The sequence below is a fragment of the Cottoperca gobio genome, chromosome 3 (genome assembly GCF_900634415.1).
Source record: "Cottoperca gobio chromosome 3, fCotGob3.1, whole genome shotgun sequence".
In the NCBI taxonomy this organism is placed as follows: Eukaryota; Metazoa; Chordata; class Actinopteri; order Perciformes; family Bovichtidae; genus Cottoperca; species Cottoperca gobio.
In genome coordinates this window covers 10634411-10658343 of record NC_041357.1, presented here as the reverse complement: position 1 = coordinate 10658343, position 23933 = coordinate 10634411, and the positions used below count along the sequence as shown (strand labels likewise).

General features: G+C 38.7%; 1 protein-coding gene across 1 annotated transcript in view; it reads right to left on the bottom strand.

The window, feature by feature from the left end:
* Positions 1-2269: 2269 nt before the first annotated feature.
* The window catches only part of luzp2 (leucine zipper protein 2), a 133825-nt gene continuing 112161 nt past the window's right edge, over positions 2270-23933 (bottom strand). Inside the window, exons 7-12 of the mRNA XM_029428753.1 lie at positions 23050-23112; positions 19214-19288; positions 18293-18454; positions 10859-10963; positions 7735-7809; positions 2270-3029 (exon numbers count right to left, since the gene is read on the bottom strand). Of these exons, the coding sequence (XP_029284613.1) occupies positions 2925-3029; positions 7735-7809; positions 10859-10963; positions 18293-18454; positions 19214-19288; positions 23050-23112 (585 nt within the window). The 3' untranslated portion in view covers positions 2270-2924. The remainder of the gene's footprint in view (positions 3030-7734; positions 7810-10858; positions 10964-18292; positions 18455-19213; positions 19289-23049; positions 23113-23933) is intronic.

Genomic DNA, 23933 nt, shown 5'->3' with positions numbered 1-23933 from the left:
ACTTGTCCACACATGCATTTACCTCCGTGAACAAATCACTCCCTGTGGTTGTCCCTTTCATGGCTGCCAGCTCCTCCGTGATTTTGAAGTCCTTAGTTATCCCATGTAAGCAAATGAGTAGCTGGGCAGTGTCACTCACGTACATCGCAGCTCTCATCCAAAATCAAGGGGAAAAAAGTCAAAGTTGACCTCTCTGTTCTGCAGCTGAAGCTCCAGATGTCTCAATCCTCCTCGTTACAGTGAGTCAGGAGGAGCACACTCTCAAATGCCTCCTTTTTCTCCGGACATACGAGTGCTGCAGAATCCACCAAACACTCCTTGATAAACTCTCCGTCAGAAATTTACTTTTTCTAGCAATTTTGTGGGATTAGACAACTTGTGTTGACAGCTGCATCTCTGGATGTGCAAAGTTTTGTAAAAAGTCCTTGTTGGTTTTGCAGTTTAGCTAGCAAAGCACCCGACTCCTTTTCCCGCTCTTCATCAGACAAGTTCTTGAACGGCGACTCAAATTGTAATCCTTGAACACAGCGACCTGCGCACCACAAACTAAGCACACGCTTTACCTTTGACTTCTGTAAATAAATACTTAGCAGTCCATGTCTTCTTGAAAACATGGCATTCTGCATCAATCTTTCTTATTTTGGCAGTGAGCGGACATTTTGAGGGCTAGCCGGCCAGCATCACTTGTAGCTGTTCACGCATGTGGCGCGCAAACGTAAATAAAGAAAAACAGCACCCTTTTCAAAATAATAGCAACACAGTTAGAAAGTTATTTACACCATGCACGCAATACAATGGTGTTGCTTTTATTTTGAAAAGGGTGCTGTTTATATACTTTTTCATATATGTTATAATTTACGATTGTCCTCACGCTGGCCAGCCAGGGCCAGCCTAGGGGCCGGATGTGGCCCGCGGGCCGTACAATGCCCAGGTCTGAGCTGGAGACTGGTATTTCAGGTGATTTTTTATGCTTTAATGCTATTTCTTTTGTTTATTTCCATACTTTCTTTGTGCAAATTTGACCACTGAGCTGTTTTTTAATTCCTTGTTTATTCACCTTTGTATATTGTGTGAATGCTGCGTGACTGCCTGATCTCATAACCCCCATGCGAACTCTACTTCTTTCTGTCAAGTTTCTTTTCTTAATCCTCCTGCTAGACATTCACAAAGTGAAGTCATTCAGCCTCGCCACAAGCCCAAAGGTTTTGATCATTTGAAACCATTTGAACTTACCCGACTCACAGGCATAATTTACATCCAATTTGAATTGACTTTATAAGTCATAAGTCATATAAATCTCTAAAAGTTTCTTCTGAACATACCTTTAGTCATATTAGTGACTTGTTTCCTTTGTGCAGTCAATATGTGTTAGCTAAAATAATGTTTTTAATACACTTTAATCATACTTATTTAACAATTCCAATCCCTAAAGTTGGTAAACATAAATGTCAGATGAACTGACTTATCGTTGCAACTCTGTTAGTTGACCAACAGAAAATTAATTGCCTACTATTTTGACAATCCATTTATTGTTTGAGTAGATTTCCAGCTTCTCAAAAGTGAGAATTTGTCGATTTTCCTTCTCTTTCAGGATAGTAAATTGAAAATATTTGGCTTTTGGAGGAATAAAACAAGATATTTGATGACTGGGTCTGGGTTTTTGTGATTTATTCACATGATGTTTTTTTTTTTTGACCAAACGATTAATCGAGTGATCAAAAATAATAATCAGCAGATTAATTACTAATGAAAAATAATCATTATACTGCATTTGGCTCTTGTCCACCTCATACAGTAATGTAAAGAGGTAACACATTTAGATGTGTCTTTCAGTGATCAAATAAGACTTTATTAACCATAAAAATGATACTCTGAGAAATGTTATTTAATAATTTGCTACAACTTGCGTATGCAGGTCTTGCAGGTCTGCATGACTTGCAGGTCAAAGTATCTAGAAGTGCTCGGTAAAAGGCGGTTTGATTTGCATGTTGGAAAGCTAGGATAAAAAAGGTCATAGTGTGACTTCATTTGTATCAGATAGAAGTCAATTTTTAAAATGATGTGATGAATAATTTCTCTTTTGGAAAATACATTTTTTATTTCTAACCTCAGGCGTGTCAGTGCCTCCTCCTCAATAAGTGTTTGACGTGTCATTTACATTCACAAGGCGTTAATCCAGATTTCTTTGCACCATGCAAGCTTTTCCTCTATTGATCACAAACATACTCACTCATTTCTTTCCCACGAATAACCATTTATTCTTCACACATTTACTGAAAATTACAGTTTATTGAAAGGACACAGAAAGGTCAGATAACACAGATACATGTAGCTAGGAGTTACTACTCAGTGCATGGCACATTCTCAGGGAGACGACCCATTGTGAGTCTTTGGCTCTTCGCCTCTGGAGTGTTAAAGGCAGAAAGAGTGCTGAAATATTAAATGTTGAGCAGTTGGCCAGCCAACTGGAGCCTCTGTATTTCAAAATGTGGAGGAGAAAATTAACCTTGCTACAATGAGTGACAAACAATATTCTAAATTGGGTAGTAGTAGTAGTAGTAGTAATAATAGTAGTATTATTTTTTATTTGTCAATTGATATACTTATCACAGGATACAGTGTCAGAACCCACCAGTGCAAAGGGATTTTTCTAGAAAGATCACACATTTAGAAAGCAGTGTCCTCACTCAGAATAAAACTCAGAAAAGTAAACAACAAAAGAACAATCATGAAACAAGTTACCAGTGCCATTGCTACCTTTTAAAAAAAAGATTTTCTAGAATGCATGCCATTTTACTATGGAGGTTTTGCAGATGACAGTTTGAATTCCAGTGTCTTAGCGTTTGCAAACAATGCTGATGTGCTCTTAGAAAGATCCTTCAGGCAATGCAGGAGCTCTGCATTTCGGATGATATGCCGTCCGCTCAGTTGATTTCGTGTGGCTTTGTCTTTTTGCTGCTGCCTCCCTCTGCATCCTCGCTGTCGTCTGAGAGCTTTGTAGTGGATTCAGTCTGCACTTGGCTCCTTTGCTGTTAGGTTCAGAAGATAAATATTCTTAACGAGAATGCACCATAATATTCTGCAGTATTCATGATGGTCTGTGATCTGAGCTGAATATGCCTCTAAATATATCTGTGGGATGCAAAGGAGGTTATTTAAAGATAATACTGATGGTTACTACTGGGTATCGTAATGAGACAGCTGGATCAGTCAGTCCCGGCTCTAACTGCGCAACTTCTGTCCCATTTCAGGGGCTCCTACTTCAGTTGCTTGCCTTTGAAAGACTGAATGCCCCATAGTGTCATCACCAATTTGCTCCTCTTCAGCCGCACATAAACCAAAGATAATTCTGTCCCCATGGCGTCACCTATTTGTTTGTGGACTACGGATTTTAACCATTTTGGCCGTCGCAATCTTGTTTTGTTTTTTTCAACCAAAAGTGACATGAGAGGGTGGAGCTAAATGCAACCGATTATGACATTTTAAGGCGACTAAAATGATACAACTAACTTACACATATAACACATATTACATACTGAGGTAATAAATAAATGATTTTCTCATTGACTTCTATACAATCAGCCTTATTTTTGCAACAAGTGGAGTCAGCCCCTACTGGCAGAATACAAGTTTAAGGCACTTCCGCATTGACGTCACTTTTTAAAACTCCCAGTTTTATCTTGGACATGCCCCCTTCACAAATTGAAAAAATGCATTTTGGGTGGTGCGGGTGAACTTTTCCTGCTGGTTTTTATTCTAGCTATCGCGAAAATGAGTTACACTTGGGAATAAATGCAATTAAGCAGCAGCTCTCAGGGTTCTGAAGACCAGCTGTGACAACCTGTTTACAGTTCACTGGCACTTTGCAACACGATGCAGTGTAAGTGTGCGTTTAGGTGATGTGTATTCCTGTTCAAACAAATTCCCACTAAAATGTTAAAGACAAAATTATTGCAATTTCTTTTGGTATTTTTAATCATTAAAGTTTTGGCAATGACATGTTTAAACACTGCACACAGGCTCTAGTAATCAATTCCCCAAGCAAAGCATCTGTTTTGTGTTTACCAATGTCACTGGAGAATGCCTTAAGGCTAACTGGCTGCAAATTATTGAGCTCCACATCACTCTGCATGGCAGAGGGTTATAGTGGTAATACCTGGCTCCAAGCAAAACAAAAACAAAAAGAGGCAACACACACCTCAGGAGAGCTTTAAGCTTCACACTTTGAATGTGACCATAGTATAATATTGCAGTTAAGTTATTATAAAATACTAACTAGTAGATTTTTAATTGAAGTATGTACTGTGACTCAGTACTCAATGACTCACTTCTATCTGCAGGCAAACAATTTCTCACTTACTCTTGTGGCTTCTTGCCAACCTCAGATGCCACCCACTTGGATGCAGGTTTTGGGGTTTTTCTTTTGATACATCTTATTTATCACCAGCTAAATCTCCCTTAAGGACATCCAAAAGTTTTTGTTCAAGGGTTGATTTTTGGAAAAACTTGCAACAGCGTTGTTAGTTGAAGCACTTCCAATGTCAGCAGTCAAGCAGATTCCGTTAAATGTTTTTATCTTTTTACTATTTTAATGTAGATAGATCATTGAGAGAAAGCTCTCATTTACAATGATGTCGAGAATATACAGGCTGTGATCAAAACAAATGCAAGGTAATTCAATCACTTAAACACTTTAAAGCAATTTAAAAGTAACTGTAGGCTGGGGTGGAAAGGTTGGATATTAAGGATTTAACTGACCAATGGGAAATAGTAAGTACACTGTAGGACATTCCATGTGTTTAAAACAAATACCTGACCAAACTACAACTTCTACGGCTACATACATAACATTAGAAACAAATGTTTAGAAATACAATATTAGTAAGACTGGCTGTGCATTCTGAAAAGGAAGTTACCCTCTTCCTTGCCGTATTTTATTTTGAATGCCAGTAAAAACGTGGGTGCATGCCAATTAACTAATTATCTAACTGACTGTGCCACAGATGGTGTGTTTTTGTTTCTTGGAAGAGTTTAGCAGCTAAAACAAATTCCATATAAAAAACATTTGGATTTTGATTATTGTAAAATCCAAAAAACACAGCAGGCAGAATAAACTATTTTTAGGAATTTTAAAACATGTAGAATCAAGAGTTGACAGACGTATTCATTGCTTTTAAAATATTTTGAATAATAATTAATAATTTATGATATCTAGCTTAGGTTTTTTTTTGTGTGTTTTTCCTCTTTGTGATTTTTGTATTCAAGCTTCCACTTGCACTTCCTCTTTTTTTTTCTTTTTCTACAAATTCAGGATGTCAGAAACAAACAATACTGATGCAACTGTGCTTCAGGGATATGCTCTGTTATTTAAGAATAACAGGGTTTTCTGAAGTGTTATAGAGTTATATATTTGACTTAATAAGAAACTTTACTCTCAAAGAATCTTAATGACGGACTCGAGCAGGTACATCTAACAATTTGAATAAATCTTATACAGGTTAGTTTGCATACTGTGCTTTAAAGCCTGCACCCTATATTAACCAAGACTGAACAATGTTATTTCCTTCCCTGTTGTTGACATTTGAGTTAATCTGCCTACAACTCCTCTGGGTATGTGGTGTTGGTCTGTCAGCCTGTCGATGTTCAGGCCACATCGATAAGAGCCTCTCTGTCTGCCAGGGGATACTCAGTGAATAGATGAGAGCTTATTGTACATCTGCCTCACCTGCTCTGTAGTTATTTAAACCCTTCCTTGTGTTGTACAAATACACAACAGGTGCAAGACTACAAGAATAGTCTTTTCTTCCAAAAGTATGTGAACATAAGGCGAGATGCCTCTCAGGGTCTCCGTCTCAGAAATCGAACATGAGAACACGTAATGAAGGTAGAGTAAGGACAGGAACCGAGGGCACTTTAATGCAGATTGATCAACAAAGAGTGGGATGCAAATCATTACCAATCAAATTGTTTACAACATCATACATGACTGTGCATGAGGGATACCAACTGACAGCAGGAGAAGAGAGACGATTGTTGATTCAATGCTGCAACACATTGTGAAAAAAAGATTTCACGAGAAGAAATTAGCCTAGAGGTCTGAAAAGTCATTCGCCCCACTGAGACGTTACAAGTCAACTCTTCTTGTTTGTCAACTTTGCAACTGCTCTTAAAAGATTTAATAATAATAAAAAATGGAACATTAGAAAACACATCTTATTAGGTTTAAAACAAATACACAATTTCAATTGTCTTGCATCTTGTGTTGATACAGATCAGCATAAATGCATCCTGCTTTTGATTTTAATAACATGTAACATATATTGTTGAACTATTTCGCTACATTTAGCGTGAATAGCATTATCTTGGATCAGTGACACAGACCACTGTTGTATTACATAAAAACAAAACAATTGTCAGACTTTCACTGAACATCTCCCTGGTACAAAACAAACACGTGAAGTCCAATATGCCCATTTGTAGAGATCTTTTTTTAAATATTCTTGTATTCTTAAGCAAATAGTCTGAGTGTCTGAAAATGGATCGCTGCCACTTGGAATGCAAGACAGTTGCTCAGTTACACAGTATTGCACTGCATTGAAATGAGATGCATTGTTTTGTTGCACCATCTGGCAGTGCCAAACAGGTGTGACTCAATTCAATAATATGATGAGGGAGGCAGTTATGCATAGGCTTTGGCAGGCCATTGAATATCACATACTATAGGTGACGTTGGCACACTGAATAGTTAATTAGGTTTTAGCAGATTGGTTGGCTTCTTTTAGGAATGTGTTGTAGGCATCGCGCATCTCCCCCTCACGCTGTATCGCCTGCTGTGCTTTGCTTCACTTGTGCCGTACTTTGTTGCGTACTGAGTTTTACGTTTCAGCTTCTTGTCAGTCACTGTGTAGTCACACTGAGCTGGTTACATCTGTTTCACTTTCCATGCCGTCTTTTAAAACATGCTACGTGTTTTTCTCATTTTAATTATGAGATTGTTGTGTAATGCAATTTATTTTTAAATAGCTGTAAAAGGCTCTCTTGTTGTCCCCATGAAAATGCATGTTTTTATTTAAAAGACCAAAAACCAACAATGACTTAATGCACTAACAAGTATTTCCCTGTGTAGCTTATTCGTCTGCGCCACAAACCTCCATTGTTGTCCAACAACTATTAAAAACACATCAATCAGTCACAAAGTTGCACTGGCTGACATGTTCCTTCATTATCATGAACACACACACACACACACTTTAGTTTATTTCGAGTCCCAGATACACGTCATAGACGGTGCCGTAAATACTCGTTAATCCACGACTGAAAATAGACCCCAACAAATGCACTATTTACTCCTGGTAGAGTAGCTTTTGCTAAACACTACAATACAAAGAGCCTTTAAAAAAGAAATCTATATTTGTGAACTTTTGTAATCCATTTTTAAAGATTCACGTTTTAGTAGGAATAATTGGGCTTTTGTGTAAGTGCCACAGGCAGGCTCGGGAAGTTGTAAAGTTTTGTGAAAACAACTACAATGTTGATTTCAGTCTTTTCATTTGATTTCTTGACTATTAGAAAAATATATAAAAACATAAGCCTCATCCTGTACATTTCCCCTGATGAACTAATCCATCGTTTCCTGTGGGGCCAAAGAAGACCAACAACAACAACAACAACAACAACGAGTAAGAGTAAAGTTTGAAATGTCTCCGTCTGATATTATATACATTTAACGCTCACCTGCTGTGTCTCTGGTAGCTTTTTACTTTCTGGAGCCGATTCCTCCGTCTGATTCTTGAAGCAGTCGCCCCCGGTCTATAGGAGCAGAGAGAAAGTACCTCAGTGCAGTGAAGAGAGTAAAGGCTGTGAGTGTTGGAATCACGAGGTGGATAGATGAGTATCAGTGACATAAATATACCCTTTTATTTTTAACCAAAAAGCTAGCAGAAGTGTCATTGACTTCTTCCATAACCATAAAATCATCCAATTAACTTTCTCATTCGATTTATGACAGTCATTTAAGTTAGCTGTTTACATGTGAGCTATTCGTATTACAGTTTTCTGTTAGATCATTTATCTATTATTCAATAACAGTAAATTAATAAACAACTAAATTGATAAATGAATGATGGATAACTGAAAACGTAATTCAGCAGACAACCAATGCCTAACATTTGGTGCTTTTAGTGAAGATCTGCTGCTTTCCTCAGTTTTATTTCACCCTATCACGCTCAGTGGATTTGGACTGTTGGTTGAAAATGTCCCCTCTAGCTCTCAGAACCTCAGACGGGCATTTTCTAACATTGTATAGACCTAACAATCAATCATGAAATAATCAATACAGAAAATAATCATTAGCTGCAGCCTTGCAGGATATGCTATTGTTATTATGTTACAGAATTGCACATATGGCTTTAAGCAATGTCAATCATTTCCCCGCTGCAACACACTTGTTAATAGCTTTGCTTTTATGTAACATTTCTGCACATTTTTACAGTCAAAACATAGCTTTCTACTGATTGAACATTAAACATGGTCACTACAAAGTCCATGAACTACTTATTTATACTATCATTCGGTAAACTGTGAATTACTTGTTTGAAGCACCTGCTTTTTACGAGAATATGTGGATGCATCAAACAACATGTAGGATGAGTGACGAGTGAACGCCTGGATGCGTCAAACCACCATGAGACAATCTCCAGCCTAAAGCATTTGATATGAAATATATATTTCAAACAGTTTAGCATGTCTACAGCATAACAAGCCAATCATTCTGTTGAGTGCAGCAAACCTATCACATTTTATTTCAAACTGAAGCACAGACTACAAGCTACACACTCATGCAAACGGTCTCCCGTCATCTCCTCCCAGCCTACAGGGGGAGGAGGACAGGGAGAGATGTGGCGGTGTTCACAAGCCAACACAATATCTGAGTCTCAGTTTCAAACATGTCTCCTCCTATGTGTATCAGAATGTTTCTCCCTCTCGCTGCAGGATTTTTTACAACCCTGCCAAAATTATATAATCAATTATGGGACACCAGTGAACATTGTTTTTGGCACAATGTCATTAAAGAACAATCTCTTTGACACGGTTTCCACAGAGGGTAATTTCCTCTGGGTGGCATCCCTCTGTGCTCCCCTGTCTCCAGTAGTCTATCAACTTATATCTATAATAGTTCCTGATAGCCATTTCCTTATGGACCCTGTTTGCTTCCCCATCTTTCTCCAAATCCTGTTGGTTTTGACAGGGTTGGAGATACACATTCAGAGCCTTCCTTATAACCGACTGCTCACGGTATCCTGGATCTTAGAGAAGTAAGTCTGAGACTGTAAGGTACCAAAGTACTCCCCAAAATAATCTGAAAAGGAGAGGTCAGTGGTTGCTTCTCTTTCCTCCCTCAATAACTGCTTTCAAAAGTGGCAGCTACGCACTCAGCTCAAATGTTTCAATGAAGATCCTCAGAGTAAAACACAGTGTAGTTTGCACTGTGGGAGTGCAGCTGTGAGTGAAAAGCTCTTGGAAGTTGGTGACAATGCGCAAATTGTATCTTCAACTACAGTACCCTCACATGTAGCTGCAGTTAAATGCATTGCTGGAATCATTTGTTAGTGAGATTTAAGGCTGCAAAAAACAATTATGTTGATTGATCTGTCGAGGTTGGCATTTTGTAGACAAAATAATAAATCAAAAACAAATTCCCCCATTTGAGAAGCAGGGACTCGAGCATTGTGATAATTGACTTAATCAACTAATATATAATTAATTTAACCAATTTTCTCTTGATTGACTGCTCAATTAATTATGTTTAGATTTAGAACACTGTGTTTACTAATTCCCTGAGGCACGCTCCAGGCTCCATGCGCAGTCATGTACAATGCTTGTTATTTAATACTTTAGCTTTCACAAAGCAAATGTGCTTCAGTGAGGTCACATAGATAGATAGATATTTTATTCATCCCGAGGGAAGTGTAGGCCTCATGACCTCAGCCACTCTGTATACCTTGTGACCAGGGCTGCGACTACTACTGACTATCTTTATTATTGAAAAAGGCGGTGGAGAGAGAGAGAGAGAGGGGATGACATGCAGCAAAGAGCCGGAACTGTCCGCAGCTGTACGGACTCTTACAACTGTCAGGAGTAACAAGGTCAGCTACCGGGACGCCATCTGTCAAATATCTTTGACAATTAATCATTTAGTCTATAAAATATGGAAATCACAATTCCCCAATGGCCAGGTTGACGTGTTTAGATAACGTATTTTTGTCTGCCCAACAGTCCAAAATTCAAACATATTTAATTTACTATGAGAAAAAAGCAGGAAATCTTTGCATTTTGAGGTCAGGAAAAGGTAAATGTGTCCTTGAAAAAATGAATTAAACAAGCAGTTATCAAAAACTCTTCCTTTCATTGACTATTCGATTGATAATAATAATAATAATAATAATAATAATAATAATAATAATAATAATAATAATAATAAGCTTTATTTGTATAGTACCTTTCATACAAGAATTGCAGCCCAAAGTGCTTCACAGCAAAAACATAAACATTTGTACAACTAATTGATCAACTAATTGATCAACTAATTGTTTCAGCTCTACTGGTAATGTGCCATTAGCAGTGATTCAACAATGATAAGTATAACAGTTGAACTTGATAAAAAACTGTTGACTGAAGTCTCATCAAGCTGAAGCTTGTTAAAGTTCTTGCATATAGTTTTGAATGAATGAACCTAATGAAGACCCTCAGAGTAAAAGTGCCCCGTCTGATTTCATGAATTCAGTGAACAGATGAACCTCATAGATACAGGCCCCCGGGTCATAGAGGCCATTATAGTTTAATTACTCTAAAGGCTCACCTTTTCCATCTGGCAGTCTTTAACTCCGCCACTCTCTCTCCTCATTACTTCGATGTTCATGGGTGATTTCCTGGCTGTGACAATTCTCTGAACTTTAGAGATATCCTGTAGGAAAAAAAAGAGAAACATTTGAACCTGGGGTTAGAAATAAAATAATACAGCAGTTGCAATAGGTTTTTTGAAAAGTAAACAGTTCTGACTCAGACGTTCACAACTGTTCAATTTATACTTTTTCAGCGTATTTATTTGTAGTAAATAAATCATGGCTGGTATGACTGTTTCACAACAGGCAGCAGGAAGGGCAGAAAAAACAGTGCTGACAAACTAAAAAGAGAATTATTGTAATACTAAGGCTTGAAGGTGAACCCAGTTATATTCAACCATCACATATCCAGTTCTGAGATCAAAAACGTTTCTTAATAATTCATATTTCTGCACTAATAGATTTTCAATTTGAACAAGTGCAGTTAGAAGACGGACTCAACAACCAAACCCAGCTGTTTCTAAACTCTGCTTTACAAAGATATGTATAAAATCATTCTTATGTAAAACTAACAACACTGTGATGATAATGATGATGATGATGATGATGATGATGGATTTATGTCTTGCCAGTTATATTTAAAACAAAAGTCTACAGCAATGCGAGCGGCTCGGTGATGCTGTACTTAGACACAGATTCATTAGTTGCAGATATTTGGTCATAAACCAATATGTTACATATGTGAAAAGTCCCAAAATGAACTCTGTAAGTGGACGACTTGGTGACTATAAGTGAGTTATTTAAACAGCATTTGATAGGATTGATTCTGTCGCAAGTCTTTTGATCCATATAAGCGGTTGATCACTGTATTGGACAAATTGGAATTTTCTCTGGATATCGGTGCTATAGAGATGTCACGATATCAGTAGTTTAGTACGGGTGGTGATGGCCTCGTGGTCTAGTGTTACGGCTTCCAAACAGAACACAGGGTTGTTGTGAGTTCAATACCAGGGCTGCCACTATTGAGTCCCTGAGCAAGGTACTTTACCCTGAGTTACTCCAGGGGGACTGTCCCTGTAGTTCTGTAGCTGACCTGACCTGTAATAGTAGTTGATACAAATACCAGTGAAATGCCATAATTCTTGAAACCAATTTGATATTGCAATAAAAAAACAATATATTCCATGTTCTTCAACATACACTCCTTTATTACTGTGTGCTTCTTGTTTTAGTTATAATTCACTCTAAATTGCTCCTTCAAACAACTATTTGTTCGAGTGTTCTGTTGATGGTAAGAGTCTCATTACTTACGCCAAGGAGGTTATGTTTTCGGTTCAGTTTGTCTGTTTGTCTCTCAGCATTATTAAAAATAAAACACTGACTGACTTCATGAAACTTGGTGGAAGGGTGTAGCGTTGGACGGATAAATCAATTATTTTTTACTTTCATTAACAGATATTGGGCATTTGGCCTTGGTGGAGGTCTGCGCTCTCTGAGTGCCTTTCTAGTTTTGTTATGAAATGAAATGTTAATACACAGTTGACTTGCAGGTGCCTGAGGTTGGACCTCCAGCATGCAGTGGATATCTGTACGAACACACACAGATCAGCTCTAAGTGAAAAGGAAGCATAATTCAGGGAGGTAGATTTGGGCTTTACCACTTTCAGAGCTACACATGATGGAGAGTGATGTTTCAGTGAAGTGACCCACTGCAAAAACAACCAAAGCAATGTCAAGATAGTAGGAGGTAAACAAGATGGACAGCCATAGATGAAAAGGTTCTCTCTGGAGTATGTGGAGCAATCTATATCACTACCATCTGAAATGATGTCTGTGTGAAAAAGCAGTGACTCTTGCGAGGTCTATGTGCTTTGAATCGGTGGAGTAAGAAACGCTATATAAAAAAAACAAAACAGATTTCAGGAGTTACATGGCAGGCTTCTTTCTATCACATACCAGACATCATTAGTCGAACACTGATGAGTAAACCTTCTACACAGAGCACATATTCCTGTTTTTCATTGTCTAAATAAACTTTTAACATGGCTTGAGATCAAGATCATAGCATGTTTTGCATAATACTTCTGAACTAGGGTAGGAGCATTTTGTCATTCATGTGCACTTGCTGGCAGTAAGATGTAATCACATATCTTTTTTGAATATACTTCCCCTTTAAAGGGGTCATTGCTTTAAATGACTTCAGAATTACATAATTCCTCCATGGAGTTTCTATTAGGATACACAACTTTATAATACAAGTCTTTTCCTATTAAATGTGTACAGCAGCAGAGTAACTCAGTGCAAATTGTTGTGTTGTCATTGTGTACAGTAGTCGAGGCTCTTTTTTCCAGATCTTGGTTGTCAATAGGCATCATTGAATGGCTCAATGGCGCAGCTATAATTAATGTATGATAGAAATGTTTCAACATTTGGCATCAACAGATCTCCGGTGCAAAAGCTGTTAGTGGACAATCTTTGCCTGAAGGCTCCAAGAGTGTAGTTTGTCAATAACTGAGTAAGGTGAACATTTTTCTTCTTCTAAGGGCTCTCAGTGCAGCGAGGGCCAGCTGCTTGACCCTGTCCCATAGGGAATGTTGACATTATCTAAGGTCGACTCAAGTTCTCGCCCACAGTGAGATACAAACTTCTCACTACTCCAGCAATAAGCCAATCAAAAAATCTGATACTTGAACTTGGAAAAATCTGTACGAACTACTCACGTAGGCGTTTAGACCAAAATTCAACACAAGAAAGTCTGACCTGTCAATTGACATGTATTCTGAAATATGTTAATATATACAAGCACTGTAGAAAATGTACATCTTATGTACATCATATTGTTTTAGCCTGTTCCCAGATGTAGTTATTTTTGAAATAATTAAATGGTACAATACACAAAGTTAATATAAGAAATTGTGGTTTGACCAGATACTGTATTTTGTTCCTGCTGTCTACCACATATTGTTCAGTAAGCACTAAACAGTAGAAGATAAACTGAATCTGTACAGCAGAGGAAAAAAAAGTATCTCAGTCTGTCTTCTGCAGCTGGTGTTCTGCACCGGGCTGCTACATGGTACCTTAACTGGGTCAAAAGTGGTCTCTTGAGAGATAAAGCAAGATAGTTGCAAGATGAACACAGGCAGTCTTAACCTGTCACTGTCAAATTCCATTCTTACTGGTTGTCAACTGAAACAACATCTGGCTTTAATTGTAGAAGTGACCGCTTTAGAGCCAACACTTCATGCATTATTTCTCCAGTTTTGACAGCATCCATCAGAACCAGCAACACATTTATAGTACAGCAATGTAAGAGGGAGGCCTAGCAAATGCTGTTCGGTCTCCATAAGGCCAGTGATTCTTCAGTAAAACTTGATAAACTTTTATTCCTGGGGGAATGTTCTGTTTATTTGTCGACTACATACGGTATGTAAAAGAATAAAGTAGAATTACATTTTTGCATAATGAAAATGTAATACTACCCTCCAAATTCAGCTGATAAATATAGTTTTTTTGCACTGTCAACCACCTACTATCACCTCCTTGCGTGGCAGAGATGAATATTTCTTTGATTTATATAGACAAGGAAACAATCATAAAAGTAAATATTAAGTGCTGAGAGCTGGGCAATGGAATTCCTGATTATTTCCTCTGGCACAGTGCTCTGAGCATCTAAGACATCATCTCCCATTACTTCGATGAAAATTGCATGCTATCAGACCACACAACGTGGCTCTCTCCTAGAGACTTTAAAATATGAAGCAACCTCTACTCCAATCTTGCTGATCTCTGCATCCTCACACTAATGAATCTTTCACCAGCAAGAGGGCTTTGTGTGTATGTGTGTGTGCGTATGTGTGTGTATGAGTGTGTGAGAGAAGCAAGGTCTTGGAGAGTCTTATCTGTGGCTTCTACCAGAGCTTAAGGCCCATTATGTAAACTCAAACTGTGAGCGTGAAGCTCAAAGTGGTGTCAGTGAGTGCTTGAACAAACATCCCTGTACTTATCCACATTTAAAAAAACACAAAACGGATTTTAGTCCAAGTGTGCTCACGAAACTCAAATATATGTTTTATCATACAGTTAGTGGATAAATGCTTCCTCTATATGTTACTTTGTAGCGTTTTTTTATGTGTCTTCCTTCATTGTTGGTAGTGCCGTCATAACCTGCTCCGTGCAACATAATTGCCTTCTGATCACCAACAATGATTAGCATCTGATTAGCCAAGCATTTTCAGAAATATTAGCATGTCTAACTAAATGCATTCAGCTACAATTCCCTGATAGTAACATGTCAGGTTCAAAACTACACAACAGAATCTAGGATAAAGGATGGAGTAATAACACCACTGAGTGCTTTCATGCTGTTAATGAGCATAATGAGGAACACCATGTGGTCATCAGAGAGCCAAGTTCTTGACATTTGCCTCCCTGTCAGTGAATTGTCACCCAACTTCTCAGCTTAGAGCTGTTTGGCTCTTTTATGCACAGTAAGTGCTTTTGTGTGATGTTTTTTAATACTTAATTTGAGATAAATTTGGCAGTGATTTAAATTACATTTGACCCACCTCCACATGCGCAGGCAAAGTGGACAGATGGAGCACCCTAGTAATCTTTACAGCGGGGGCGTGCACAGATTTATCAGACAGCCCGTCAAAGTGCACAGCGGCTACAGGAGATAATGGAGCTAGCAACAGCTCACAAGTGGAGTGCTGCTATTGATATGGTAATGTAGTGGGAAGTATAAACTTCATTTGCATAAAAAATGATCAACCCACGCCTACCTCGAGTTTCCTCTACTTGTCTTTTCTTTTTGAAATGCTCATTGTGCCCATGTGCTTGCATTTATTTGGCTCACAGAAATGAAAGGACGATGACGGCGAAACACACTTTCGTTATAATGGGATCATATGGTTTTGCTGCCAACAGCGAAAATATTTTAAATGTGGACAGAAAGTGTCAATTACAGAATATTATTTCGTATGATGCCACAGCAGAGGGACAGTGGTGGGGATGGTGGTACTGACTCATGATAAGAAATCGAGAAAAGCAAAAAATAATAATCCTCTAAGGCATGTCAAATCTCTTAGGCACCCACCAAAGAGACGAAGTGTAAATTGTGACTGCTTTGCGGAGAGAAAAGCCTCTTAAAGACAGAATCACTCACCAGGATCATGGCAGATGTGGTGCTGTGGATGACTTGATGATTTCAAAGTGAATGCAGCGACTGCTTTTCAGAAATCAGAACTAACTCAATCTCTGATTGAGGTTGACATGAATGCTTGGTAGAGGGACAAATAAATGCAGGTACTATGAAGTATATTTCCAAGAAACAAAAATTATGTTTATTTCTGCTCTATTTCACTTTCATGGGTCTATAAAATCACACACATACTTGTTCAAATTCTGAAATTAAGTATTTGAAGAGTAGAAACATATTGATACAATGTGGTAACATCTTGATACTTGACATTAGTCCTAAAGTCATTGTTTCACTGGCAAAACAAGAAGCAATATCTTCACTGAAGGAATAATCATTTCAGTCACCTTTTTTATTTATTTATTTTTTATCTTAAAATGGATTAAATCCTGAGCCCTTAGTTGAATCTAGTGTGACCTTGACTTTGAGAAGCTCCAAACAAAGCCTGTGTCACATTGAGTTTGTCATTTCATAGAGAACACATTTTGAGCCTAAAATAATTAGGCTTTACCGCCAAAGCTACTGTACAGCACTATGGGATATAAAGACTGATAAAAATGACTTTGCGCTTGATTTTGACATTTTATTATTCTGAACAAACAATTGTGTTTTCCTAACTGTTATATTTAATAGTTGTAATTAGTAGTAATTGGTAATTGGTAGTAATTATTTCCTGGGCTATTTCTCTCTGGAGAGTGATACTCAGGGCATCAGATTGACAAATAGCCACTTATGCACACACACAATAATTGGCTAACACTTAAATTCCCATGGCAGACAGTGCATTATGTGCGCTCTGATGTGTGGAGAGGTGGAAGTTTTGGCACTGAGTTATATTCGATGATGTCACCAAGCTGTGAGTTACAATGTGAAATGAATTTCAATTTGAAAGTGTTTACACAAAGAGGAGTTGAAAACTGCAGCCGATTGCTTTATTTTATCTGGAAAGTCAGAAGGAAAATTATACTCCACTATTCCAGAGGCAAATCCCAAATCCAGCTTGACTTCCATTTTCACCTCACAAAACAAACTTATCTTATTTTCCTAAAACATTGTAACTGCTGCGTTCATGCTGGGGTCACTGACAATCAAAGTGACCAGATATTGTGAGGCGAAGTCGACACTACTATCGGCCTTTTCATTGACGAAATGTGTAATAATAAGATTAATGAGTGGCGCACTCCATTTAGCTCTTCCTGTCCCAGGGCACTACTATTGTGCCTGCTGGCTCTCTGACACTTAAATGGAATAGAGTCATTGTTAATGGTAATATGTGCACCTGTTATGATGGACCTGCTATGAGAAGTCAAAAGGTCTGCTGTGAAAAAGTCCCTGTTTCTGGTAACATCAAAGGGCTGTGGAAATGCATTGTGCTTTCAGCCTGCATTGTTTATTTAAGGCCACAGTGAATGAAGCTGCTTTGGAAAGAAAGAAATGTTGCAAATGCAACAAAAAAGACATGATTACCACAATGACGCACATCCATGGTACACAGTGTGTCGCTTTGACCTTTCTTGAATACAGCTGGAGTACATTTTCACTGCTAACATTATTACTTAGTGAGAGAACAGCGTTATTAGTTCAACTATAATTGTAGCAGTGAAGTCTGAAATTTAGTTTGAGACTTCAAAACTGTCTTGTGTCCACCAACTGTAATGTGAAAAAACAATAATACATCTCCCATTCAGGAATGTCAGGCATTTATTTTTTTGCTAATATCAACATTTACAAAGTAATAAGAAAATGATTAAAAAGATTACGTAATTATCTAAATCGTCGTATTAAAATTACTTTTTATCTGAGCTGTGTTTCTTAATGTTCTTATGGCTTAGAAATGTGCTTCCCAATGGGTTTTTGATGGGGAAAAAATTATTAGTTATTGAAAAAAGATTGGATTCACTAAAGCTTATTTCCTTAGCTATACTGTATGTGTGAGGTTTCAGGAGATAGAAAAGAGAAAGGTCGTTTTTGAACATTTTAAAGAAGAGTAGAGCTTTAAGACTGTTGCAACCACAATAAGTGAGAATATTACAATTTTTGAAGTATTTATTTAATGATTAACAATTGTATGAATGCTAGATGTCACACACGTCTTGGAGTAAGACATACTGTTACTTCAAGGTCAGCAGGACCTTATCTTCAGTAGACAACAGACCCATTCATTACATATAAAAAAGGTTGCACTGTTACAACAACCCAGGCCTTCTTTTGGATAAACATTCAATCAGATGTAAGTGAGTGAAAACTGAATTACCTTGGCATGTGGCTGCTGATAGGTGACTCTGGAGCTGTTGATGAGTGATGAGTATCTGAACAAGTGGGAGGTGGGGAATCTGTGACTGCTGCCGGGCTGGTTGTGCAGGACAGCTGAGAAGCAGATGTGAACTGTGTCCTTCAGCGCCTTCAGTTGAGACTCCTGTCCCCAAACAAAATTACACACACAAGCAGATTTCTGAATCCCTTCTTCCATCCACAAGAGAAATGTACGTAAGCATTAAAGCCATTGGCCATGCTTTAGAGGGGCTTTAGTACAGCTACTGCAGGAGGCATCATTAGGCAAGGCATGAAGCGGAACTCACCAGAGTAATAAAAAAAAAGAAGGAATGCTCAAAAGATCATTTAACTTGTAATCAATAATAATAATGGACAGAATGATTGATTTAATTATTGTACAAATGACCTCTGATGTTAGAGCTCCTGAGCTGAGCACCAGAATTACCTGTTTTCCTAAGCAGCACTTTTCCCCCCCATGTATTTTTAAGTCATCTAACTTGCCCCCAGTGACAGAATGTCAATAACCACATTTATTAACATTACACCTCATAAATTAAAACTGTCGCATGCTTTCAACCTGCTGAAGCTAAGTGTTTTGAAAAGATATCTTCCATAATGAGACAGATGTTTTACCTTTACATTATTTTTTCATCCTCAAACTCGTCGGATTTATACCGGCTAATATTACTACACATACCATATTCATTAAATCATTTAGATGGCGTTTTTCTATTCAGTGTTTGACATCGGAGGGGTTCAAATGGGTCGGATGAGGGAGACAAGATTAGTTAATAGTTATACAACTTACAAAATAACAAATGTTGCATTACCATGATAATACATCAGAAGAAAAACATTTCAATAACATCATTAATTATTGTTTTTTTTTCAAGTTATTCACCTTATCCAGTGCAGTCTTCTCCAGTTCTTCCTTGGCTATAGTTAACTTGTGCTCCAGGTCCATTAGCTGCTGGCCCTGCAGAAAAGCATGACTTTTGAATCCGCTCAACCCTCTTTGTTCTGTGCACATCCCCACCATGTCTCCCCAGCAATATCAATAACGCAGATCTATAGCACAAAGGATTGAGACTCCTCTTTATTATTTTGCCGATCATCCCTTTTGTCCTGACTCTTTAAAATCTGTATTATGACATTTTACACACAAACATTCACACACATCGATCGAGCACTGATCCTCGTGCACATTATATTTAGCACTCAATGAATCCCTTGTGTCTTTAAACAGGAGAGCACTGGGAACTCAGAAAATAATTTCTTCGGTCTATTTCTTGGAACACAGAAAAGTGCAGAATCCAGGGGACTTAGGATGAGCAGAAATTAATTCAAAGCCACATAAAAAAAAAAAACATCACATCTGTCGTATAGAGAAAAAGAAAGGTTTAATCTGTACAGTTATAAGAGCAGACCAACTGGAACCATCAAAGCCCTTAATAAGCAGATCATTGCTAGACTTTAATCCCCGAGTTGAACAACAGACAAACACTTTTTTTCTTCTTCAGTAAATGAGCCAATACAACCCGATATGAGGATCAGCAGAGTTTCCTCTGATGAGTCTTTTATTATTGATAAACTCATCAGCAAGAGGAAAATAAACTCGTATTGGATCATTTGCATACAGCCTGTGTATGTAAAACCAGCCTTAGTGATTGACTCTGAGCCATGAACCTTTATTGGGTTTCTTTTACTGGCCTCTCAAAATGAAAAACGGCATGGGCTTATATCCTGAAATGCCCAAGGTCAGCTAACCAAACAAACAGCATCCACAATCTCTAAGAAAAAAAAAAGGGTTTGAAATTGGTGGAAGATGGACGATGAGGCTGATTGATGGTTTCTGGTGCGTTTCATAGACTTATTTGGAATCTCCGGGGGTTTTGTGACACAGTGGGGACTTGCCATGTTTTCTGCCAAATTCCTCTCATTTTCTTTCATCCTGATTTCTGCCAGCCAAGTGGCATTTTTAATGATGAACATGTCTGTCACTTCTACCACTCAATGGGGCAGCTGAAATTATGTCTAAGTTTTCCCTGATAGATGAGTCATGCAGTGACAGTCAAGGACAGGGCAACATTCACCGCTGTGGCTTTTCAAAGAAGCCAAAGAATCAAATCTTTCTCTCAGAAGATCTTTTTTCCCATTTACAGGGAGTTTGGGACAATTGCACAAAGTAATTTGTAGCTGTTGGGCTGCGCTCCAGAGGGAATCCAAAGGTAATAAAGTTTGAGGATCAGTTCTCTAATCATCAACACAAAGGATTGCATGTAATGTCTTTGTGGAAAATGGCAAATGAAAAGTATTCACTGATACACGTTTGGATTATTCTCAGCATAATGGTCCAATTTCAATGAGACTAGCGGCATATTATATTCTGCCAGTAGACATTATAATATGATGTTACAATTGGCCAGAAGAACAGACGGCAATACAAAATGGCGCACTTTGAGCTGCCTTAAACGTTGCTCCATAGTGCGTGCATGTGTTTAGTTGAGACTGAATATTGCAAAACAGCATCAAGCGCTGTGTTAAAGAAAGTGCAGAGTAATGAATAATGATGAGTCCTGTCTGCAAACAGATGCAGCCTGCTCTTAGCTTGTCTTCTAAAGGATCTCAAGGCTGTGTGTTTGTATGTGTACCATTACAGTAGTGAGCCATTACCATCCCTTACACAGAGCATCATCAGCGGAGAGTCCTCTGAGGGCTGCGGGCGCATGGACACTGACCCAGAAATACTGACTTTCAGGGTTAGTGCCTCCAAGTCTAAAGCTCCATATTTCTGTGCTGAATCCATTATAGAGGTGTGGGGTCAGTGGGCTACTAGCCACTCTGCTAGACGAGGCATGCAGCTACAAGCTGTCATTTTCTTTTCAGTTTTTTTTTTCTAAGCTGGAGGAGAAACAGCTCTGGGGGTAAATTTAAAAGTGGACTGACGGAGTGAAGATGTGAAGGATTGAATAAGGCTCAACTGCCAAAAATATTGTCTCAGAGGGAAACGCAGGGGAAGGCACTGTCAGTTCCTCTGAAGTTTTTAATGTTTTGGCAGAACAAGTGAGGGGGAACCTGCCCGTGCTAATGTTTACAGTTATGTACGGGGACTGCTTAGTTTGGATTCACTGAGTTGGGGTCCTTTTTAAGTTGTCCTTCACGTCTGAGGGCTATTAAAATTATCCACTGAAGAAAACACTGACAAAACTGACTTCTTTTCTGGTACTGTAGGTGCAGCATGCCCTCATTTTGTGAACCTGCATTATTGCATTGTGCCAAAACAGTACCCTTTTCTGTTTTTATGATTTCACAATTCTTCTTCTTTTATGGCCACACCTGTCAGTTCTAAGACTGAATGGTTCCCAGGATAAAAAATAATTAGGTTTTGAGGTTTCTTTATTTAGTTCTGTGCCCAATACTGCAAGGTTGTTGTGTCTTGTGTACTGTGACACTGTGCTGCAAAATGAAGTTTGATATGGTACATCGGCTGTCACACCCGGTCCAACTGCCTGCCGGTCAAGGTGCCTCGACTGACATCCCCACTGTGAGGCTGATGACATTTCCGAATCTCGAGTGACTCTTCTCTACTTCCTGCTCCTTCTCGTACCCCTCTGGGCTTTTGATCACAGCATATGTGGAATACATATGAGTTTTCAGAAATAGCAAGAGGGATCAGGGAGGTCAGACGGACATGATGCATTTCCCTCTGACCTTTCCATCAGAAAAAAAGTAGAATGTCATCTCCTCAAAGACTAGTACGATAAAATTAGCCTTGTCCAACTACAGCTGCAAATCACCCAAGACCATAATGTTTTAAAGGACCACATGAAATATTTGGTGATATTGAGCATAAGGTTGTGTTGTGTGAGTGACTGATGCAATTTAGAGACAACGATTTACGAGCAGTGACACCAAGCAAACAAGTCAAAGCATCCATCATTTACAAGCTAGAAATAGAAGAAGGAACAGGACGTCCAGGGACAATATATTCAGGCGTAGAAGCACAACATTCAGTCTGTGAGGACTGAACCCTTTTTATTCATTTATGTCTGACACAGCTCTAGGGATGATGGGTCTGAAAAATCAGAACATACATTTAAGAAATGACATCGCAGGGCATTGTGGCAGAAATGTCGACTGGCATTTTAACACTGCAAACAAGGACTGAAAGGTCAGTGCATTTACCAGTAGATGCCAATAAATATTACGTAAGCGCTCTCAGGTCTAAGAACATTTAATCCTGGCAATACAAAGGGCAGTGGCGTATGTGCAGAAATTCAACAACACTGAACAGTTTTTTTTGTTTGCCGCTATACCTTGTGCTTGCAGGGGAGACACATTTCTGATGCACCAAAATATATGGATTCCACTGAATTGTAGTGATACATGGTGTCATCTGTAATTTCTGTCATGAAGATTCGCTTATGTGATCTAATGCATAATTCTGTATAAACTTCATCCACCACTGTCCACATCATTTATCCACATACCTGCCTTGATTGAAAAGGAAGGGATGGATATTGTAGAGGGGAAATCAGAGGACAGGGTTTATGTGGTGAACTAAGCGTTGGCCAATTGGCTTTACCCGCTGCTGACTGGGAGGGACTTTGTAATTGCAGAGTGACTTAATTGGAGTACCTCCTCTGATGGGATCATCCTTTTCAAGGTGGTCTGAAGTACCTGTTTACCCCTGGTCTGGAGCTACTATAGAGCCACCCTCCTTCAGTTTGAACTTACCTTAAAAATTAAATCCTTTTTCCCGTACCGAAGTTCTTTCAGTTGAGCCTGGATTTTTTTGGACTGCAAGGGGAAGATAAGAAAAATAAGTGTTAGCTTATTCAAATAGCGAAATTGGTTTTAGATCACGTAGCAGGATTCTGCCAGCTGCAGCAGAAGACTCCTTTGTGAATGTTCCCTGGGCAAAGCTCTGGCTTAAAGGAAGGCTCTACTGAGAGGAAGAAAATATCAAATCTCCCCTTCACTGAACTGCATAGTCCACACAATGATGCAGTCATGCACTGGCTTCTTGCCCACTGTCTAAACCTGTATTCTCACTCCCACTACACACATTACCGTTACCATCACCACACACATACACGGTCCTAGGTTATGGCAGGCGCTCACCTGTCATCTGTAGGCAGCACGCGCAAGCACACACACACACACACACACACACACACACACACACACACACACACACACACACACACACACACACACACACACACACACACACACACACACACACACATTTACTGCCGCCCCCAAACAGACAGTGGCCAGCTCTGCCTGACATTGACTACATCAGTAGGCACATGGAACACAGAGGCTGTCTCCTCGATGGCTTGATACACAGCCATGCTCAAAGCTGCTCATGATGTGACCATGAACACTGAAAGCCTTCACATGGGACTCTGCACCAGTTCAGAGGGTTTCTCTGTGTGTCTTCAGTAAGGCTAATGTACGAGATATTCTCTTATAGAGTTGTTAGTTTATTTTGAAGCCTTGTAGGACTGTAACTGTGATTAATTGATATACACATGATATTCCCTTCATCGAATTGAACTCCAGCTAAGTTTAAAGAAAATATTGATTGGTCAGTGCATATTTCAGTCATTGCA